This window comes from Falco naumanni, chromosome Z (genome assembly GCF_017639655.2).
Source record: "Falco naumanni isolate bFalNau1 chromosome Z, bFalNau1.pat, whole genome shotgun sequence".
Lineage (NCBI taxonomy): Eukaryota > Metazoa > Chordata > Aves > Falconiformes > Falconidae > Falco > Falco naumanni.
In genome coordinates, this window is record NC_054080.1 from 86155931 (window position 1) to 86179360 (window position 23430).

The 23430-nt window shown below is 37.8% G+C and overlaps 1 protein-coding gene across 6 annotated transcripts in view; it reads left to right on the plus strand.

The window, feature by feature from the left end:
• The window catches only part of NEDD4L (NEDD4 like E3 ubiquitin protein ligase), a 178543-nt gene that overhangs the window by 103913 nt on the left and 51200 nt on the right, over window positions 1–23430 (plus strand). For all 6 annotated transcript variants that reach the window (XM_040579379.1, XM_040579381.1, XM_040579382.1 and 3 more), the window contains one exon: window positions 20470–20520. In XM_040579379.1, coding sequence (XP_040435313.1) covers window positions 20470–20520 — 51 coding nt within the window. The remainder of the gene's footprint in view (window positions 1–20469; window positions 20521–23430) is intronic.

Consider the following 23430-nt stretch of genomic DNA (forward strand, 5'->3'; position numbering starts at 1 on the left):
GGAAGAACAGAATTTTCAAAGTACTGCTGGAGCTCTAGCATGTAATTTTAAACAAAAGCCTGATCTTGCTTGTATACTGAGGCTGTCTTAAATTGCAGTTTTCTTGAATGTTGCTAATAAAGATGCACCTTCAGCTTCTCCAGACCAAGAGAATTCAGCTCTGAGGTGAAGGAGCTGTGATTCTGGTAGCTGGCTATAACCAATGCACTCTCAGTGGGAATTGTAGCTTGTATAAATGTTAGTTGTTGTTTGTCTGATCGTAGAGCCAAGTATTTTACTAAGAGTTCGTAAGGGGTCAGATAAACATTTAGTGACTTTCAAAAACTGTCTCTGGTCATTTGAGTATGTTGTGTTATGTGGTCAAGTTACAGGGAATTTCAGAGCACCGTGGGGATTGCTGGTCTGGGATTGCTGGTCTTTCAGACTGTCTTGAACTGTTTATAGTGGCTTATGCCCAAAGGGTATGGCAAGTTTAAGGAAAGTACGAAATAGTACAGATTAGTGTGTCTACTGAATGGAAAATTGGCGACTTTTATTTTGCCTTGATTCATGTTTTGTTATATTTTACTGCTACTTTGAAATTATTAGGGTAGTGCACACATTTAGGAAAACATTCAGGAATAGTACAGTAATAAAGGAGTATTGCATCAGTGTAATGATGTGTGTGATGGATGACTAAAAATACGATCCTTTTTTTAGAGTTTTTTTGCACCATTGAAACAGTTCTTTGCTGCAAATTATTCTAATTTATATGGAGAAAGACAGTAAATCTGACCAGAAATTGTGGAGAAAGAACTGTAGAGAGAATCAGTAGTTAGAAAACTTATGAAGTACACTGTTTTGATTGCTCACATGTGTATGCAGAATATTTATCTATCATGCCTTATGGAAGTGACGCACCATTAATCCCTTTATTTTCTGACTTTTATTAAAAGAGCAATTATCCTTTTGACTGATTTTAAGAGAAATTATGACTACTGGAGTTTTTTCAGCTTTGTCCATGTTCAGTTCACTAGAACTCACAATCTTAACGTTTTTCAAAGGCAACTGCATTCCAACCAGCCCTGAACCTATCATTGATTTCCCCCTGTCAAATCTTAGTATTATGGTCAAGACAACACAGGAGAAGATTGCCATCATGCTTGTCAGCTGCCGCCTTCAATAAGCAGGTGGAGGCAAAAGTTAATGTTTTAAGAGAATGTGATGTCCATTTTTAACTACTTTTGCTATCCTGTTGCTAATCTTTCAGCATGGTGGCAAGAGCTGCGTACATTTCCGCACCTTGAGCTCTTGCATCTTTTGGTTCTCAGTTGCCGCAGCTCCCCAGTATGTATTATAAGCATTGGAATAGCTTTAGAGGGTATATAAATCCCCCTGCAGTACACGAGAGCATTTATACTTTTACAATACTTGGCTTTTCTGAGGGTTGTATTTCTTAATTGCTTTCTGCCAAGAAAACATGTACATAGAAAAATTAGTCATGACAGATGTATAGTGAAATCCAAAAGTCTTAAAAAGGGCTGAACTGCTGTTGATGGGGGGAAAAAAATCAAAAAAAGTAGGATGTCTCTGTGAGCAAAAGAAAAAGGTAGGATAAGTAGATTAGTGAAGAGGAAAAAAGAAGAAATGACAGTAAAGATAGTAAAAGGTAAAGGTCTGTGTCATTTGAATGGTTCATAGTGTCTGCAACACAAGGCGATATTAATGAGCTGTTTGCCATCTAATTACACTCTTTTTGATGTGCTTAATATTGTGTACCATAGCAGAGTTTCCCAAGCCTACCTCACTTGCTTACCATTATTGGCAGAAATAGTTCCCAGCTACAGTTATACTTGACTTTAGAAATCCATGTTAGTTTTGTGAATTACTGGTTTCTGAAGGTGAGCTGTGTGAACAGCAGTACTTCATACTGAATAATTCTGAAAGGAAGTAAAATACATGCTTGCCAATACACAAGGAGCGTTTAAATAAAATGGGCATTTCAGTGCAGTTATTGGAGGCTTTGGTTCATCACTGTTAGAGGTCTGAGCAGATCTGAAAATCCATTAATCCAGCTGAACCTGCATCTCTTCACTTGACAGAGGGAGCTGAAGGCAGCTGCCCCTCTATGTTGAGGGTCCAAGTTAGCTAGAACAAAACTTGACCTAGGGTCTCAGTCTTTTTAGATCTTTGCCAGTCTGCACATCTGAAAGAAAAAATGCATTTCTCTGACCCTTACTTGGGCCACACTGGATCCCACAACGATGGGATCCGATACGTTCCATTTAACTGTATTTTGCAATCTTTGTGAAATTTCCTGACTGTTTAGTCATTTTCTTCACACAGTCACAGAAAAGGTTGTTGGTGCTTCCTGTGTCCCACACTGCGTTATTTATCATAATTTTTCTACAGTATAAAATTGGAATTCCAAGATCATACCCCACCTACATTACTAGTTACATGATACAAGTAGCTGTGGGTAGGTTTTGTGTCAGTTTGCAAATAGTGTGCTGTAGTTTGCCCCTCTGCATCCTCCCCAGGGTCTTCGCTCTCCCAGGGAAGAAGCAATGCTAAATATGAGTCTGAGCAAATGAAGAATTTTTGAGCCTCTGTGAAAGTTCCAAGTAGTGAAGTGCAGCTGTTTGTACTTTGGAGAGCCATCAGCCTCTCTTCCTGGGAACAATCCTCCTCCTGTTGTAAACCTGGCTTTGTTTTGCTGACTTTACCAAGTTAGCCCCTCATCTAAAATTTTTCAACTTTGAAGTCATTGTTTTCTAAATTCTGTATCTTTTTATACACAAAACTACAGAATTTTAATGAAGTTTACTGTTAGATATGATGGATAGTGATTCCTTAGTGAATGCCTTCTGTGCAATCTCAAACATACTAAGAGTATGAAAAATACTTTTGCCCCTATTCCCTGTACCAGTGGCAATACATATTTAATTTCATAAAGACAGCAGACTTACAGTTTTGAGGGTGAAAAGTATTGGGGCACTCAGTAAGAATTTTTAGAGCCACTAAAGTATTAATGGAAAGACTAATGGTAGGGTAATTGTATATTGCTAAGATATTTCCCCCATGTTTGATTCTTGGAACACCCAAGAATTTCAGGCACAGTTTAGTAAGCTGTTCTTGGAGAGGCCTCTGAAGTCTGACTGGTATGCTCTTTGAAATTTAGTAATTCCTCAGATATTAGAAGATGCATGTGTGTTTGTGTTATATACCATTTGCTGGAGCACTGCATGTACTCTGTGTACCTCTGTTGTAAAACAAACATTTCTCTGCTGTTCTGAAGAGCAGCATTTTTGAAATCTGACATCAAGCAAGAGCGTTACTTTTTTCCATTTTTCTGACTCTCTAACTCAGGTAAGGAGGCTTTCAGGACTTTGAACAGAGGGAAAGGTTTGCTGCCCTGGACCCACTGGCCAAGTTCTTCTGTATGGCAGCACAACCACCTGGTTGGTCAGCTGCAAACTTACTGAGGGTGCATTCTCTCCTATCGTCCAGGTCACTAATCAAGACGTTAAACGCTGCAAGACCCAGTATTGATGCCTGGTGTACCACTATTGACTGGCCTTCAGCGGGTAGATGGCTCAGAAATTTTGACTGCTTGCAGTGCTTTAATTCATGAAATTAAAAAGATTTGACTTCAAAAAGCAAGTTATAGCATCATGTCCTAATGCTGCTAAATATATAGATATACCTTGATTTAAAATAAAGTCATCAATCAAGCTGGGTAGATGTGCAATTACATAACTTGAATTTACTTCATGTAACTCTGTCAAGAAAAATGGGCTTCAGCAAGAGTTCTTTGAAAAACTGTCCTTATAGTGCTGTCCCTTTCCTAAATGTGACAAAACCAGTGTGAAGTAAACAGGTTAAGATTGGCTTACACTGTTACACAGGTTTGCAAATTAACTGTCAAAATGCAATACCTTTAATGCAGTCTGGTGATTGTGAACTGGTGAACTGGTCCAGACAAGATTCTCTCTGGAAATAGATCTCTTTTGATCTGTGCTGCTCCCCTTAGTGCAGCTAACTATGGGAATGCTCTTTTAGCATGATGTGCTGAAATTACCAATACAGATTGGAGAGGTCAGGTTTTTCTATTACATCACAGAGCAGATTGTTGTGCAGAATTGCCCCACCAGCTTACAGTTCTTACTGTTCCTTCTGCATTAGTGGCTGCTTCTAATGCTGGAAGGTGGAGATACATTTGTCCTATCTATTTTCAACCATGGAAACTTAGGTTAAAAGAAAAATTATAGCTAAATGTTACTAGCAGGTTAAGCATATTCTGTAATACAGCTGTGGTTGTCCAGCAGAACCCTTTTTGGTGAATACTTTGGGTTCTGCTGTGAGAAACTTACACAGGCATTTCCTTCAGGAACAGAGAAGTGTATAAACAAAACAAAAGCTGGTAGGAGTGGCTTCAAATCAATACATAAATAAGGCTGTAGGAACTTACTCTGGTAAGGATTTCAATTTTTGCCATATCTTTGTCTTCCATTTTGTAATTACAGCTGAGTTTCTGTCATCAGGAACATACACTCTCTCAGCGTTTGGACTCCTTAAGTAATGGCTCCTTCTGTGTGGTGATTCCCCATGCTAATTTTAATGAGGGGCCATAAACTTAGGGGTTTGCTTGTTCATTTTAATTTGTCACCAGTGTGATTTCAGCTCCTGGGATGCAAATGAAATCAGCTCTTGCACAGTATTTTGAATGTTTTGGAACTTAGTGGTGCTTGCTTGATTATCACAGTGTGAATCTGTAGTCCCATTTCATTGTCATCTTCTTGCTGTGCTTCACTCTTTTCTTGAAGAGCTTTAATGAAACTTCATAAGAAGATTATTTCATTTTTGTTCTGAGATTTTTTTTCCCTGCCAAGATTTCCTTCATTTCTTATCAAACAATGGACAGAATCTGTCCTGATATATTTAATTTGTTCTAGACATTCTACGTGTTCTTTCACTTATGCAAAATTCTGCTCCTATTTTGCGAATCCTGTCACAACTCAGGCCTCTTTCAAGGATCTCTCAGGCATCAGCTCTTTCCTGCTGAGGCTACTCCTTTACTAATTCCCCATTTGGTCTATTCAATCTCTAAGGAATAATGGATTATCATCTTGTCAGAGGCTGTTCGTAATGCAGTAATACTAATAATAGCAGGTATTCATTCCTGTTGTATGTCACAGATATACCCTTTTTAACTGTTACCCAGGAAATAGAAGTCTGTTTCCAGCACTCCTGTGTGTCATACATTTAATTATAATAGGGATCTAAACAGGAAGCCATTTTATTATAATGAATGGAATAAATCTTCAACTTGCTGTCTTCTCCCTGGCATTGTCCAGAGATTTTTTTGGATCTTACTCACCTTTCAGGAATGCATCAGATCTTGGCATAGGTACCCAGTGTTTTTTAGTATGTTTAAATAAGCAGTGGCAACACAAGAGAAACATTTTAGAATTTAAATCATTTATGCTCATGTACCGCAGCTTGCTTAATCCGTTTAAGTAAGGATCGAGTTGTCGTGGTTGTCCATGCTTGCTAGGAAATCTCTTTTTTCACTCGGCTCTGACAGTTTTCAAGCACTATTGCCTCATCTCTGAAATTGCAACTTGAACATGATGTCTTTTATTTCTAGTTTGAATCATGAAGGACCTCTGTCTGCATGTTACATGTTTCTGTCTTGTCAAAGATCATTCATTTTGTGCAGGCATGGCAGAAGTGTATGCACTATCCTGGGAACCAGTTGTGTAGTGTTTCATCTCAATACACTGTCCTTAATAGATTGAAATTATACCAGCGGGTTTACAGTAATTAAGTCTTAAAGGAAAATTCTTAACATGTGATTGATCTGGTTGAATGAGAATAAATTAATTCTGGTGTGCAGCGGAATTCTAGGGGGTATACATATGAATCTATGGGAGTCTATTAATATACCTGATGTACCCTGTTTGTTTCTTTACTGTTTCAAAGTTGTTACAAAGTATTGGAGATTGACAAACTTAAAAGAGCCAGGGTGTAGTTGGCAGGCATTGCTCACATTAATGTGTCCCCACCATGGACTTGACTTTGTGTTGAGAGAGAAAGCAGTATGGAAACTAAAATGTAACTGACACTGTTCTTGTAGAGGAGCAATAGCTAATTGTTTATTTTTATACAAAAGAATAACAGAAGATAATTGTTTAGGAAATAAACTGGTCTTCGTAGTTTGCTCTACCTTCACTTAGAGATTTGGAATAGGAAAACTTGCTACCACCAGAATTTCTTCTGGTTTATTCTGTGGTTAAATTGTATGCCTTACAGTTGAACACAAACATTGAGTAACTTTAGATTACTGTTAGGTAGTAAATTCTTTCCCCAAATCAAAATTTAATGTAAAGCCTCTATCAGCAAGAGCTATTTGTAAAAATGAATTGAGAATAGAAAATGCCAAGTAAAAAAAATTTATACATTCAACAACAAAACTTGTTTGCAATATAAAATATTTTTTCTAAAATATTTCACTTTCTAGAAAGACTTATTGAAACATCTTTATTTTTTATAACAATCCTGAATGTTTTGTGTCAGAAAAAGAAACAGTGAAAAAAACAGATCAAAAATTAAAAATCTAGCATTCAGGTATATTATTGGCTGAAATATGCTAGCTATTATTTACACTTAAAGAATCTCACAGAAGCAAGTCAATAAATCATATATGCTATCAAGTCACCTGTTATTAGTTAGGAAGCAGACTTACTAGGTACTGTTATCCTGAATGTGATGAACAACCTGTTGAATTAGACATTAAAATAAGGAATTAGAAATTTAGGATGAAAGTAATTTTACGAAACTTCAGCTACCTAGAGATTAGGCATTTTGTGATCCTTGTGATCAAGGATCCAGTTTTGTTCAGTAGAAAGACATCCCCTATTTGTTTTGGGCACCTGCCGTAGTATAGGGGTGATCCCAAGTCTTTGGGATCATAAGCTGCTTCTACAGAAACACAAAATTTGCAGTATTTATTTAGGAGTTAAATTTTCTAGCTGCATTCTTACTATACCAGGGAAATTAGTAACTTTTTGTGTGTGTATTGGACATGGCCCATTTGCAACCTGCATATGAGAAATTAGTATCCCTTAGTTTTGATCGCCGTATGTGAGAGGAGTAAAAGCCACTTTTTTGTGCACTTTGTGTATCAACTTCCATACCATCATTTTTAGTTGCTCACTGCAGTTTCCATTGTCATGCCTTACGCTGCACAGCAGAGAGGCTACCTCTCATTTCTGCTTTATTCTGTCTGAGAAGAGCATGTAGTAATTTGAAGGAAGAGGAAGTGTGTGAAGCACCGGGGATGTCAGGGGATGTGATGGGCTGGCTGGCATCACCAGACATTGGTATCTGGTATGTTTTGTGCCATAGGGCAAACCAATGCTTAGCATTTCCTTCAAAGTGCAGCAAGGGGGAAGGAAGCCTTTTTGTGTGTGTTCTAAGAAAGATGCAGTCAAATTTTATGTACTGATGGTACTACCTAAAAAAGTTTTTAGTCAATTAAACATTTGACACTTCTGCCTTTTCTCCATCTGGCATGAAGTCAAACGATGGTGTGTTTGAAGCTTACAGGAAAGAGGAGTGCTAATAGTACCTTCATTGTGATTTGTATCTGACACAGATAAGGTAGTCAGATTTGTGAAATCTGGGCAGGATAGTAATAAGGAATCTTGGTATTTGTAGAGACTGGAAACAGACAGGGTATCTGATTTTCTGTTGAAAGAGCTCCCTCGTGAAGGCAGCATTGGTAATGAGCAAAACATTTTACAGTGCAATGCCTTTCCAAATATGAAAGCAGTTAGTAAGGACTGATGTAACTACTGCTTCATGGTGGTTGTGCTTTTAGGAACGCTAAGTTTAGATTTATAAATACTTACCTATTTTGTTGGTATTTGGAATACAATTAAAAATGCCACCTTTTACATACATACTAATAACTAATTCCAGTAGTAATAAACTATAATTAGTTCTAATGTAATGATTTCTAATCTGATAATTTTAGCGCTGACAATTCCTCCTGTTGCATTTAGTTCCCTACTTTGTCATGTCTCAAGTGCAGAAATAAGGCATGAGTCCTGTATGTGAAAAGCTTAGCCTTTACTTTGGTAACAATGCAATTTTAGTAAAGCTTGGTACAGGAATAATTTTACAAGGAAGGAAGTGTTTTTGTCACGAGTGTGGAAGGAGGGAGAGACTGCAAGTTCAATTAGACAAATTAGTTAATTAGACTGGTGTATCGGACTTCCTCCTTGATTGAAACTGAAGTTTAAGGTTCTGTCATACAAATTCATGTGACTGTGTTTGAAATACACTGGAATAATGATTATTTCAATTACTGCCATAGAATTAATCTTTGAATTCATATCTCATTAAATGAGAATTTTCAGTTAAACTTTTGCGAATTCTGGGAGAATGTCTTTTGTTTTCTTATATATTACTCTAAAGTGATAACCGTTTCAGCTCAGATTTTAAGATATGACCATTCAAACCTTAATTGGTTAGAACTTTTTTGATAAAGAATAGATTAGTAAAAATCTTCATGGCCAGGTTTCATAGATACATTGAAAGAGTATAATAAGTTGCCATTATTATCAAATGGAAAAATGCAATTTTAGTTATGCTCGGGAACCAGGAAGTGTTGTTGAAAATACTTTGCTTAAGAAAGGAGAGGTTATAGTGGCAACTGACAGAATTCATTTCAGTTTATATAAATGAAGAGAGTTTAAGAGAGAAAAAATATTCTGAAATTTGCCAACTAAGAATTTGATTTTGGTATTCCTTTCATCAAATGATAAATGAATATAACAGTATTATTGATGTAGCTTTTTCGTGTAAATGAGTTCAAGGAGTTGATAATGCCTTAAGTGTAGAAAGACATCTTGTGATGGCTAGTTAATATGTTAAGATTTTTGTTAAGATTTTAGTAAAAAGCAGTTAAAGATAAATGTGCTTTGCTTCAGTTAATAAAATCATGTTTTGCTGATAGTCTAAAAATATATTAAAAAGTACTTTTTGAACACAAATCTTTTGGTTTTTTGGGGTCTCTTTGATTTTTAAAGCCTGCAGTAAAAAGTACAGTTCAGTGTTTTCCCTATTCAGCTGCATTACCATAAATCTAAAAGCTCTGGGAGTTAAGATACAAATTAAGGATACTGGAGATCTAATTGTATTGGTAAGGAGAAGGGAATGTATATGTCTTAGTTTGGAATTTCTTCTGTTGTTTTCTTTAAACACATTCCCCTCCTGAGGAGGCCAAAATTATTTATTTTTACTGTGCTATCTGTAAAAGTGCTTCTAAGGCGATAATGGCTTTCTGTACTGGAATAATTGCTCTTACAAAGTCAATTCTGGTCTTGTTCTTAAAGTAACAAAACCAGGACTTCGCTTCATTGTTACATCGCTGTAATGTGTTTCTGTGTTTTCTAATTAATGGGGAAAGAGCTTTCTCTGTCAGTGTGAGATGTGGGATTTCATGTAGTTTTATGTAAAAGCAGCAGGTATTCTCTGCTATTGGGTTGGTATTTTTCTTTCTGGTATGTGCACTCTGTTGTATTTATGTTGTGAAAATTTAGTGAGATATGTAAGTTAAAACTCTTGGAATGTTTCCTTGGCATTTAGCAGTGATGGTACATCATATGTCAAGTGCAGGGCTTAAGTAATACATAAGTAAAATTTGCTTAATTCTTGCTTAATTTTGCACTTTGTATTCTAACAGTTTGGCTGCTGAATTTGCTCAGTGGGGGTAATTGCCTCTTTACAGTCTCATGTTTTTCTTTGCCAGGTTCCTTTATTTTGCCAGTTTCTTCCAGCTTAAATTGTGTCATTTGCTTTTGGCTTTTAGAAAACATCAGCTTAAAGCTTAGTTGTACTTCCCCAAAGCCGAGTGTACTTCTGCACTTTGAGGGGATGATTTAGACTGACATACTGATCATTCTTTGCAACCAAGGCTGCCAGTGTTAAAATTGTCCTATAATGATAATAGCTGCTCAGCCTTGTTTGGTGATGTGACAGGGCACTTCACTGCAGTGGATTGCACTGTGTGCTTTGCTCTCTCCCCCAGCACCAGGAGCTCCTGGTGTTAGGCTGAAAGAAAAATGAGGAGCTAAACAACAGAAAATAAAGACTTAACCCTTAAGCACCCACTGGACATGAGATCTGAGTTTATAATACAAAACATTTTATTATGTAGCTCTACAGCTTGAGGGTCTAGCATTTGCAGGCCTCCAGTACAACCCAGTCAGAGTTGATGAGTACAATGCAGAAGTGTGCACATGCATGGTTCTGCAGTCTTTTCCATGCATCTACCTCTCCATCCAGTATGTTTGTGATGAAGTGCTGCAGGGAGAGGGTGATCTCAGAATAGTTTAATATTGCATGCCCTTTGTCATCACCTGTCCCTGAAAGTGCACCCATCAGACCACTGCCTGCACAGGTGCCTATGTTGTGATCCAGGGCCACCAAATTATGTTTGTGTGAATGTCCTTCGTGCAACCATTCTTGTCATATTAGGTATTATCCACTGGTATTTCAGTGATTTGAAAAGTTTGTAAAGAGCATAGCTTTAATTTATTGAGAAAAAAATCAAATATAAGGTGCGCTCTGAACCTCATCAGACTGTTTCTGCTATGAGCCCTGCATAGTCCAGACCCTAATAATTTAGGCACATACTTGTGTGCTGAGAGATGGTGCAGGGCATTTGTGGTCTGAGAAGAGTGTGGACTTCAGAGTATTTTACTTTCATCAGAAGCTGCAGGGATTGAAAAAATAGTAAAATTTACTATAGGGATTGTGTCAGGCAGCTCTGAATTCAAGCAGTATCTGGATTGGAATGTGGCATCTGTTTAAACAGTGCACAGTAATAGGATGCAACAATTTGTAGGTCAGGAAGCTGAGAACATCATGATCAACTGAAAATGCCAAGGGAAGGTGGGTGGAGTGTTATTACCCAATCTGGTATTTAGCCAGGGAATCAAAACATCTCTGAAAACTGCAGTGGGGTTGTTGATTGATGATTGGTCAGGACTCACATGCACATCACAGGGAGGTGTTAACATACAGCAATACAGATTCTGTTGTATCTTCTAATTATTTTTTTTTCTTCTTGCATCTTCCCTGTCTCTGTTCAGTACTTCAATTTCACCTACAAATGCTGATGAGACGTCACTCCAGTGGTTTGCAGGTTCTCAGGACGAGGTGACCAGAGTACATTTGCACATAACAAGAGAACATTCAGTGGGAACCCATTTGTGATTGTTCCCAACACACATCTGTCCTACCCCACCTACTCTGGCTTATGCCTCTGTGTTGCACTGTCCATGCTCCACAGTTATGCCAGTGAAATTATTAGTAGGGTCACTTAGCAAACTAGATCAGGCAATTAATGTTCTGTTTTTAAAGCCAGCTTAATTTCTTGATCTAGTTCATGCAAGCACAATGGGAGGTACAAGATACTCTACAGTACCAAGGAGGGAACAAGCAGAAAGCATGGCATCAGGAATTACTTGATCTGCTTTTGTCACTGTATGTTAATTGTAATGTAAATGGAAATTTCATTGCATGGATTGGAACTCTTACATCAGTCAATCCTTTATCTAAATTATTTCCTTATGTTTACTTAGTGAATGACTGGATGCAGCTGTTGATATATTACTTACAGTATCTTGTGAATGCCTGAGTCACACTGTTTCACAGTCATATGTCTTCATTGATACCATAACAGCACACAGGTGTTTGAGGTACTACATCTCAGGTGGTAGCTTGTAAACCACTCGGTGTCCTGTTGACTTTTTAGATTCATGTCACTGACATGAATTTATTGACACAGAAATAGTCTGAGTTGTGTATTTGGCATAATTACATACATATTTATGAAGCTTTGCTGCATAGCCAAAATATTTTTTTACTGCTGTTTGGACACTGTAAAATTTTCAGACACTTTCAGAAGTTTGTGCTGTGTTACTTGTGATCAGTTTTAACAACATGGTGTATTGGTCTGTTTTTAGCAACAGGAAGGTTTACAAAAGTACAAGACCCAAGGGCTATGGAGACAGTTGTTGATGGTGGAGGTGCATCTTAGGGGTCAGAAGGTGCAACAGGATTTCACGAATTTGACCTATTGTTAAATTGCAACATTAAAGTCTTTGCTGGGAGGAGAATTGTGTGTATCAGGAGTGTTTGTGTACACATATGTGGGTTTTTTTATAGTATTTTTCTGTTGATTAGGATTGTTTTGCTTTTCAAGTTCCTCTAAGACATACCAGTCGAATGATAATGTGTTAACTTGCCATCTGGCTGCTCCCAGACCTTACATGGAAATATGTATGAATAATCATTATGAAAATGCAAGATGAAAATAAAAAGATAAACCAGAAAAGTATGTGTGAAAATTCAGCAGGGAAATACGTTAAAAAAAAACACTAACTGGGGAATTATCTGCTAGAGATAACTGCTGAACTAGAGTATGTCAGGCAAAGTTTGAAGTAGTTCTTGAGTGTCTGGAGCTGGAAGCCTCTGCCTGAGCACAGGTCCTAGGAGAGAACTGCAGTTGCTCTTTTGCAAATGCTGGGTCTTTTGTCGATGTAATATGCCTACAGCTGGTCAGGCATGACCATACCTTCTTGCACAAACTACAGTAATCGAAAAAGAGGATTTTTTTTTTCTACTTAGTAGTCACAGAATCATTGGGTGGGTGATGCTGTAAGGGACCTCTGGAGATTGTCTAGTCTACCCCCTGCTGAAATCCAAGTCAGAGTTGGTTGCTCAGGACCTTGTCCAACTGAGTTTTGTATCTGCTTGTGTCCACAGAGTATCTGCTAGAGGTAGAAAATCCACAGGGGTTTTAGGCAGCCTGTTCCCAGTATTTGATAAGTCTGACAGTAGTAAAGATTGGTCTGATGTTGAAATGGAATTTCCTGTGTTTCAGTTTCTGCCTATTGCTGCTTGTCCTGTTGCTGGGCACTGCCAAGTCTGGCTGAATCCTCTTTACTGCCCCCAGTCAGATATTTATATTCATCGCTAAGAAGCTTAGTCCCTGTTGTCAATACCAACTGTGGCAACCAGTTGTTGACCTGCAAGATCTGCCCACTCCTGTTGCTGATCCTTTACATCATTCGTGCAACCTTTTGATGAAAGTCCACCCTGACCTGTTGTGCTTTGTTATTTTTGAACTTCTGATTTCTATTTCGGCTGGAATAAAGCTAAGCAGATTTAGGCTGCCTGTAGTAGTTACTCATGTGCATTCAGCTATTACTCAGATCTTGTCTTAGTTTGCAATGGTTACTGTAATTTCCTGGTTTATCTTATAGTGAATACTATATTTAGGCATACTTAAAGGCTAAGATTAAATAACAGGTGTACATCTGAGGTAATATTTATCTCTTATTCCAAAACTGAAATAAGCAGGTACTCCTGCAAGAACATGTCTTACAAGAAAATATAAGGGAGGAAGACTTTGATTGATGCATGCTTATCTAGAATCTCTTACTGAGTTGTGTTCCAGTCTTGGAATTTTGTTTAAGAGGTACTTTATCTGTGTGACCCTCTTTCAGACAAATTAGTATGTGGGTCATTCTTTGAAGCTTATTAGAACCCTTCTTGAAGCATTGTCTTTCTGAATTTGAGATTATTTTGTAGTTTTGTTAAAACAACTAGTTGTCAATTATTAAGGGTCAATAACAGCTTAATTGTTAACTACAGACACTTTTCCTTCTGGAAAACAACGAACTTAAATGTTTGAAATTAAGATTAATAAAATGCTTTTGTCATACTTTTTCTTTCTGAATATGACTCCCGCTTTGTGTCAGTACCAAGTAAAATTGAGCTGCATGTATACCATCCTTAGTTTCAACTGTTTGTTTTGCACCTAGATGTTGATGAATGCTTTCCTTTCTATACTTTTTACTAGACTAAGGGCTTTTAGGGTGGTGTAACTTTATCCCAGGCTTTTCTTACTGGCTTTGCAGCTTGGATATATATCAAGTTGCAGACTAATTTTTATAAGCATTTGGCTTGCGAGTGTCACCTTGTCATCTAAATCTCACATGCTGAACAGTTGTTTCACATTGTAAGTTTTTTGGCACAAGTTAGAATTTTAAAGTAGTTCTGTTGTTTTTTAAAACTTTTTAAGTCATTACCTACTTAAAACACTTAATAGTAATGAAGTGTTTTCTGGTGCCGTTGCCCTTAATGATAGCTATCTTCTAATCTTGATCTTTAATGATTCCATAGGTAAAAGAGAAACTCTACTGCATAGTAGAATTATACATACATTTACTCTGTTCTAAATATGTTTTAAACTAGTATCTTTTTTTCTTCCAGCACTTATTCCTTATACTCCTTATTCTCAATTGCACATCTCTCCTCTTTTATATTACCTTGCTAAAAAGGAAAATCAGTTGCCTGAACCTTGGCTCCCAACAACAGTACCTAATTCTGAGACTTACTTCCTTTTGAAAGTGAAAAATAATTACGAGTATGGAAGTATAAAGTCCAGTGTAATGGTTCCTTAACACAAAGTCTGTGTGTGCTGTGTCTAAGAGGAAGCAATTAGTTGACTTTGAAGTTTCCTGATGGTGTTTGGGAGATGGGATGGGAGGGAATAGAATATGGAAGGAGAGAATGAATTATTCCATCACTTCTGGGTTTTCTGAGCTTCTGCTACTGCCTGTACTGGCTGGCTTGAGATATGCACAAGGGTTGAGTGGTTGATAGCAAAATACTTCCTTCTGTTGGCTCTTTACCATGCAACTTTAGTTCTTTTTGCAATGGGGTGGCATATCTGTATGCAAACTTTTGGGGTTTTCAGCTCAATTTGTGTAAGTTTTGGGGTAGAATGGGTGGTTAGTTTTTCTGTGTTTGGGACTTCTGGGAACTTTAAGGGCCTGTGTGGAGTGGTTCTTGTACTGCATTTTATTAAATTTGCTCCTGACCAACAGTTGCTCAACTTACTGAATTTTTGGTATTGTTTTTTGAGGTGAGTAATATTTGGTGATGAATTTAACTAGCAGTTTGAATGAAACATTTAACATTAGATTTTATTTTAATGTAGAATTGACTCATTTGAGTATTGAAGCAGGATTGTCTCCCTTTATTTTCTTTACATTGGACATTGCTTAAAGCAAATGTATTGCACTGGATGGGTGCCATGAACCTCACCAGATTAGGCATCCTTTTTCCCATTATAATTTTCTGGCTGTCAGAGGTTTTGTCTGTACTTGGGATTCAGTGATAGTGACCAGGTTTCATTGTAACCTGTGTCTGTGTTGATGTAACAGATGGGCAGAGCGACTCCAGGCATCCCGCAGCTGTGGGTGCTGCTGGGGCATTCTAAAGAGGAAGCCATATGTTGAGAGTGACTATTTCTGACAACTCCAGCTGGTCATTAAGATTTTCTCATAAACCTGAAACAATAAAACTGGCGGTAAAGTTTTTGCTGGCAGCTGCAAGCTCTCTCCAGTGAACTAACTTTTTCTTCTGTTTACTGCTTAAAAAAATTCACTAACAGCTTATCTTCATATAAGGTTGTATAATGACCTATATAAAATATAGCTTATAAGGACACATATAAGCACCATTGCCTAGCTGTCAGCTCTAAAAAATTGTTCAGCAATTTTGATTGGTAAAATCTGTTTCAGGTTGTAGGTTGATAAGCATCTGCATCCTGTGTCTTTCACGTTAGGTGTGGATTAGTCACTATCTTGAAGGGGGAAAAAAGATCAGATCTGAGCAGGAATTAGTGTAATATGCAACTAAACAGGCAAGCTTGTGGATTGGATAGCCCTTTTTATTTTAGTGAGAAGGAGGTTCTTGAAACAGACATTGTGTAATGAGAAATGTGAAAAATAAGGTACTGGAAATTCAATACATAATAGAGTAGGAAAAGGGTTCGTGTGGCTTGTGACATGCCTTTTCTGGAAGCAGGAAGCCCCATGATGAGAATGCCTAAATGTTAGAAACGTGGAGGCCTGCAATAAATTTTTTTCATAGAAAAAAATGTCCTAAATTGCTAAGCATGACTATACTAACTTCCCTTAAATATTTTTTCTTATAAATGTACGTGCATAGTCAAGCGTTGTCATAAAGATTCAGTTTTACAGGAACCTTAGTACTGGTGAAGGGTGATCATATTCATGCTAGGAGTAGCTGAGGAAGTCTTGGGTTTTTAACTGTCGCTGCTGCTTACTGGCAGAGCCAGGCTAGAACTAAGGATTTTCCAGTTCTACTCTAAACTACAGACAGACAGATTTTGTTGGTTCTTTACAGCTGCTTTAAAGGCTGTAAAAGATTTACTTTTTACTCCTGAAATTCGGTCTGGGTAGAAGGGAAGACTTTTAACATCAGTCTGGACTTTGTACCGTTCTGACAGCCCAGGTTACCATTGCCAGACTGCAAAGTATCTGGATGTACCAGATAAAATCAGTTATTCAATGGGGATGCAGCAGTTCTCATGATTTCTAGGTATGTTAAAATCAGATAAATATGCGGTATACTTACAACATGTCTACTTACAGAATCTATCAGATACCTCAGGCTTGTATGTAAGTCACCTGTGTGTATGTCTGTTTAGAAATACCCTGAGGAAACTTTATTGGCTTGTTTCCTTATACGCCCACCATCTGCACCAGCCTACGGTGTGGTTTCCTCCCCGTCTTGGGTGCAGAGAAAGGACCCTCTTCCCCACATATATAGTGAAACTGCATCCGTTTCTGGTCCCAGTTCTGCTTCTAACCAACCTGAAAATTTTCATGAGTTTGGTTTCTTTGAACTAAAAGCTGCATGAACAGATCTAAAAACAGGTATATCTTTTCTTTCAAGTAGCCAATATTTGAGTAACTGTATTGAAGCAAGAGGTGGAAGGTACTTGGTATTTGCCAATATTGAGGGAGAAATATGTTAATTCTCTTAAGAGCTACGCTTGCTGCCAGGTTTTTCCAGTAATTGCTAGGAAGGAGATTAATTGTCAAAATTCAGTAGTGAAATTCTATTAGCTATTTTTACTTAAACTTGGAAAAAATAGAGGCTCCTTGGTGCAAATATTCTTCCTGTGTTGTTCCATGGGCATATAATGCAGCAGTATGTGTCAACGCTTTGGGGATCATGGGACTTTATGCTATCTTTGAGGCAGAAACAGAATTGTTACTATGTTATCATATAAAATATGAATTTTAATATTAAACTTAATGCTCTGCTATGAGAAATGTGTGAACTTGGGCTTTGGAGCAGCAGTATGCACTTCCTGGAATTCCGTGCATAGCGTGGTTATAAATAAGCAGCAGGTTATTTGGGAATCACTAGGGCTGATATCTGGTATCATAAACAGTATCTGGGAGAAACTTTTCCCTGACAGTTGATTTTTGAAGAATGCAGTTTGCTTTATTTTGAAAATTCCTATCTTATTAATGAATGCCAAGTATACATCAAGCACAGTGACCAGCTCACAAAGCAAACACATATATGCTATTTAATAACTTTAAACTTCATCTGTTGCCAAGATTTCATTCCTTTGATTATTGAATATAACATCTCCAATCAAGATTAGAATTCTTCACGTTTAGCTAAGATACTAAAATGGTAAGTGTATGATTGCCAATGTATGATTTAAGTCTGGCTTTAAGATAAAATATTTTTAAAGGGAGCTATCTTGTTATTTGTGCATGTGTCTATAGCATTGGAAACATATTTGTATTCAAATAAATAGGCTTTTAAAAGTCTTCAGAAAAGTATTCCCTTTGTTGTTGAAGCTCTTGAGAAGTTACAAGAATTAGTGTTTTCTGCTTCATTATTATGTTTTATTAACTTATTCTTATCTGATGTATAACATCATGGTTATAGGAGAATTTGGGGGGTGGAGTAGCTGCAAGAACAGAACCACTCCATTCATTGGCATAAATTTTAGATTTCATGTATTAAAAAGGTCTGGGTGTTACGAGCAGGTGATTTCTCATCAGAGATTTCTGTTTGATGCCCCGCACTCAGCAGAACGGGCCGGGGAAGCCTGGCCCTGTACTGGCCTGGCAGTGCCCGGTGCCCTGGGCTCAGGGACACAGCCTGTGTACCCCCAGCAGCCTGCCTTTGCCATGGCAGTTCCGCTTGGGTGCAGCAGCTGGCACTGCCTGGGACCCACGTATGCACCCCTACCATGGCCTGTTCACGTTCTTCACTTCTTCCCAGGTCCCCCGGCGGGGCTCTGGCTGACCTCTGTGGCTTTGTCCCCATGACGCAGGTTATTGGCAGTTTCCTGGGTCACTGTCCTCTCTAATCTTCCTTCCCGCACCAGTGGTAGGGCCATGCAGCTGCTTGCAGTGCATGCCTGTTCCTCTCCTGCCTGTGCCACAGCCCAGGAGCCAGGCAGGCGCCGTTCCACTTGGCCTCCCCATGGTGAGGATCTCTGATCCCACTCTAGCCCATACCAGCCTTATCTGGTCAGTGAGAGAGGAGCAAATGCAGCTCAGGCCTTGTTTTGTCTGTGTGGTGCTTTTGGGTAGGTCTTCTCATTGACAGCTGTCCATATGGCCACGTCACTGGGTTACCTTGTGTTTGGAACAGCCTGTGCATTTTTGATTTATGAAAACATATCTGCATTTCAGGCTATTTGTTTCATTTGGGCACATTTCAGGTCAGAATTATTGTAAGATAAAAGATTTCCTGGGTCGTGGGTGGATTGTGAAAGGAATAATTAAGCACTGGTGGGAATTGAGAGTGTACAGCAGCATGACATGGCTGGTATCCCTCTTGTGTTCCCATCTGTGAGGACCCTGTATTCACCTCAGGAGAGCTTTTACAGCCCTGAGTGTAGGCGTTCGGTTAAGCTCCGAGGAGAGAAGAGTGGGAGATGGCTTCTCCTGGGAAGGGGCCAGAGGAACAAGCTCCCAGTGCCCCATGGTGCAGCTGTCACTTCCATTGGGGTGCAGAAGCTGCCCATATCCTCTGGGGACCTGGTTGCATGAAGAAAGGCTTGGAATTGCCTTCCACAGTGGCTCCCCTCAACAGAAGGTGATGCTATTAATCATAGAAATTATTAAATGCTCAAGTAGTTTTGAGGTGTCTGTAAGTGATAAGATTAACACTCAAGCAGTGCTTTAAAGTTGTAATTTACTTAAAGCAATCACAGTCCATTCAGTATGCAGATATTTCCAGCTAGAAATGTTGATTGAATATGTAGAGACAATATTGTTTTGTGAGAAAATTGATGAGAGTACACATTTTCCCTCTCAAAATTTATCGTTGATTTGTCCACCTCTGCTACTATTTCATGTTTCTTTTGTTCTGCCTGTCCTTGTAAGTGGATTGTTAGAAGTGCACTGAGATACCTTGTGTGAATTTTTATGCTCTTTAAAGTGGGTAGGTATGTATGGGTGGTTAAGCCTGAGCATCTTCAGGAATCACTTGAGTATTGTAAAGATCAGTTAGGTCTTTGAACTTCCTGAAGAACTCTCTTTATCCTGTCATCTTCATAGATGTCAAATGGATATGGAATATAGTTGGCAGAGTTATGAATAGTGGTTTAAATACCCAATAATAAAGGTATTGTTAGATGGAGACTAGGTCCTGCTGTGGCTTATCAGTGATTACCTCCGTAGGAGAAGGTGCCTTTGGCTTGTTCGCTCTGAGAGAAGGTGATGATCAGATAGTGAAGAACACACAGGAAAGTGGTGTTTATCCCTTCTATATGGACATAACTGTGCATAAGTGAATTTCTGATGGTGCTCTGTGGCTTGAATGTTGGTGTAACTGCATCCACATGCTTAACTTGAAGTGGCGTATGAATGGTTAAGTCTTCAAGTGGGAAATGCAGGATTGCTCAGAAGGCTAGTTACAAGGGTCTGTAACTGTTCCTCAGGAACTAAGCATATCGAATTAATGGAACAGCATTCTTTAAAAAACCCAAAAAAGTTCTGAGACTTTGCTTTCTGTTTGGTAAAGTGATAAAACAAGTGTTTATTTTGGAGAAAAATGTTTGTAATTAATTCAGTTCTGTCTTCACTGTTTCGATGTTAGGTTACCCTCCCTTCCCTGTCAGAGTTTTTCCTTAAAAAAGAGAACAAAGGAAAAAGTCCCTGAGGTTTGACACAAACATTTCAATGACATGGTGAACTGTAGTATCACTCTGCTTTTTGATGCATGACTGAATCATGGAAAGAGTAGATTATTACTTTGTGCTTTGAATTATGCATAGGTTGTCAGAGGAAACAGAATTTCATCAGTACATAACATACATACTGTGGACTAAGAAGCCATTTTGAACTGTCACAGAAAGTGCTCTGCTGAGATAGATAAATTATAACAACAAATAAGGTGCAACAATAAAGGGTTGGAAACCAGTAACTGCTAAAATAATGGTACTTGACCATCTTTATTTTTGCTTCATTGTGCATGGATTAGTGTTTATAATTTTTTTGCTTTTCTGATGTAAAATTACTCCTTATGCTGTCTTTTTTTTTTCGTATTTGACAGACTAGAGACGACTTCCTGGGTCAAGTGGATGTGCCACTTAGTCACCTTCCGGTAAGCAGTGCTTTGGTCTCATCATGCTCCTTTTTTTCATCACCAGATGTGAAAAAACCTGATGTTATGTAGATTTTATTTCCGTAAGTAGTCCAGTTAAAAGCAAACATCCCTAGCATAGCATTAGAGGCTTAAAAAAAAACGTTATGGACAACAAAGCCCCACTGTGCACAGGAATTGGGAGAAACAGTTCCCTTTGCAGAGACAAGGAATACAGTTGTGGTCTGTCTGTTACCTGTTAAATTCCTCAACATCCAGGAATCACTTCTTACTGGATTATTAAAATCCTGGTCTTGTCTGAGGCAGTTAATGATGACATGTGGCCAATAGGCTGGTTGTTTCTCACCTTGTTTCTCACCTTACCATTGGTGATTATTGTCCTATTAATCTTCTGGCTTCTTCCTTTTTATGATTTTGGTTGAAAAATGGTTATGATATGGTTGAAACAGCTGTATTCTTTCTTAGCAAACTCAGTTTCCTACAGAACTTCTGTTAAAGCATTGAAAAAAACCCACATTTTTGGGGTCCTATTTGTCTGATTTTCTGTCCAAGTAATATGCTGCTAAGGTTGTTGGATAGTAGTTCTGTTTGGGAAAGTGGGTAGTACATTTTGATATTGCTTCAAACTTTGTAAAGGCAAGTCATGGACTGAAACCAGAGGAACTGCTGAACCAGCATGACAGGATCTTAAGAAGTTACAAAAATTCAGTTCCTGTGAAAATTCTTTATTTCATGGGTAGATTTCCTTCAGATTTAGTTTTTCAGTATTTTGTGTGGCCTTTCCTTTTTTCTTAGCAGACAAGAATCCAAAATGAACTTTGCAGAAAATATTTGTTGCTAAAAAGCATTTCTTCTGTCTTTTGTATTCACATTGTGCTTCATCCTATGCTTCAAAGCTGAATTCAGTCACTGTCAAAAGAACTGAAGGTAGAAAGGGACAAGGCTCAGAAAGTATGAAACACTGCAGCTGGTTTTCATCTTCTTTGTAAATATTAAAAAAATACACTTTCTACTTCACAGTTTTCTAGTAAATTCTGCATATATATGTTTGTATTTATGCGGTGATTGCTTTAGACTTGGTATAAGTGTTTTCTGATACTATATTATATCTTGAATGACTAATACTGTCTGGATTTAGTTAATATTTTTTAAATGTTGAACGAGTTAATCTTACTTCCATGAACTTGGAGAGGGGTTCTTTGTACTTGAATGGGTGACCATGGGAACGGTGGAAGCTATTGAAAATGTTTGCATCAAAATAAGGTGTCAGTTTTAGTATGACTGTTGATATTTGTGTCTTAATTTGACTTCTTTCTATTGATGGATGTTATTGTAGGAGGAAAATGGTTTTGTAATTACTTTCACAGTGATGCTTATTTAGATATGTCTATTATGGTTGATCTGCCACTGTTGTGGTTGGCTTATAAACTGTAATAGTTGAAAAATGTGATGGAACAATCAGAAATGTATTCTGATGAAAAATGACTCATTCCTTTCTCATATGAGCTTATGTCTTGTGAGCTATATTGTGTGGTATTATTTTATCCATACTTGTGTGTGTATGGATGTATTTCCATGTATCCATATGCAGAGACATTATCTAAATAGCCTGTACTTAACCATAGAAGAAGTCCTCCAGTGTTAAGCTACATGTGTCCTGCAAACGATGTACTATGAAATATAAAATTATAAGGGACGTATTAGTGTGTGCCTATTTTGCGGAGTCAGGTAGTATTTTAAAGTTCCTTTTTAGTAAATGTTATTTTCAATAATTAAACATCATTAGCAAAATTTGAGATGGAGCTACAGAGATGTCACACACTTTCTGTGAGCTGTTTTGAGGAATGAGTAGCTTTTTGTTTTCCTTCTGTATTCTGTAGGAAGAGAACAACTCGTTTCACTGGGGGCTTACATAGAACGTGAGCATGCGTATCTCTTTCTAGCTCATATTTGAGCGGAATACTAAACTTCTTCAAATTGTTTTAAAGTCATCTACTAACTTTACATAGAAAATCCAACATTTAAAAATTTCCTGGGTCAGCTGCTCCACTGCTACTGAAGAACAAAATCCATTGTGCTAAAATGATGAAATTTTGTAGTCCAGAATCTTTGCATTTCCTTCTAGGCTCGCTAGAAAGTGAATGTGATTCCTGTACAATATCCTTCTTCATTCTCCTTCTTTGCAGAGAATTTCTTTGGCTCCAGAAGTTGCTTTTTTTCCTCCAAAAATTTTCTTTGGCAAAATCTGCAATATGTGTCTCAGAATAGTTGCTCTTTCTATAGCTGTAATGTAGCAGTCTCTCCACAGGTTGCATACTGCCTCTGGACGTGTTCTCATACTCTACTTAAGGTGTGTGTACTAATCTGATTTTCAGGGAAACATACCGTGTATCTTTATGTTCTAATCTATATTTCCTCATCCATCGTTCCAGTACCTTAATAAGAGCCATTGTGGTATATTTATTAACAAATATTTGCTTTCTCATTCTAGCTGTACTACTGATTTGTTTGTCAAAATCCTTGTTTTCTTTAATACTATCTAATAGTTAACTAAAAAAATTGGTAAAAATACCCAGCTTCTTATTTTATATGTATTACAGTTGAGTGCTAAAAAGCAGTACTTTTTAATCATGTGTGCCTTGATGTCCTCTCGGTTTTGTTAAAATCTACTATCTCTGGAAATAACATGAATTCTGTCTCTCACAGATGAAGTGGACACTCAGTGCAGGAAATGCCTTGCAGGATAAGAGTTCAGTCAGTGAAAAGAAGGTCTATATGGTATTTGATATAATACCTGAAATAATGAGTTAGGATTGATTTTAAAATTCTTACTTACTGACTTTGAAATACAACAGACAACAAAGCTTTTAATGAATAATAATCTGGGACATTATTTCGTGTTTAGGAAGG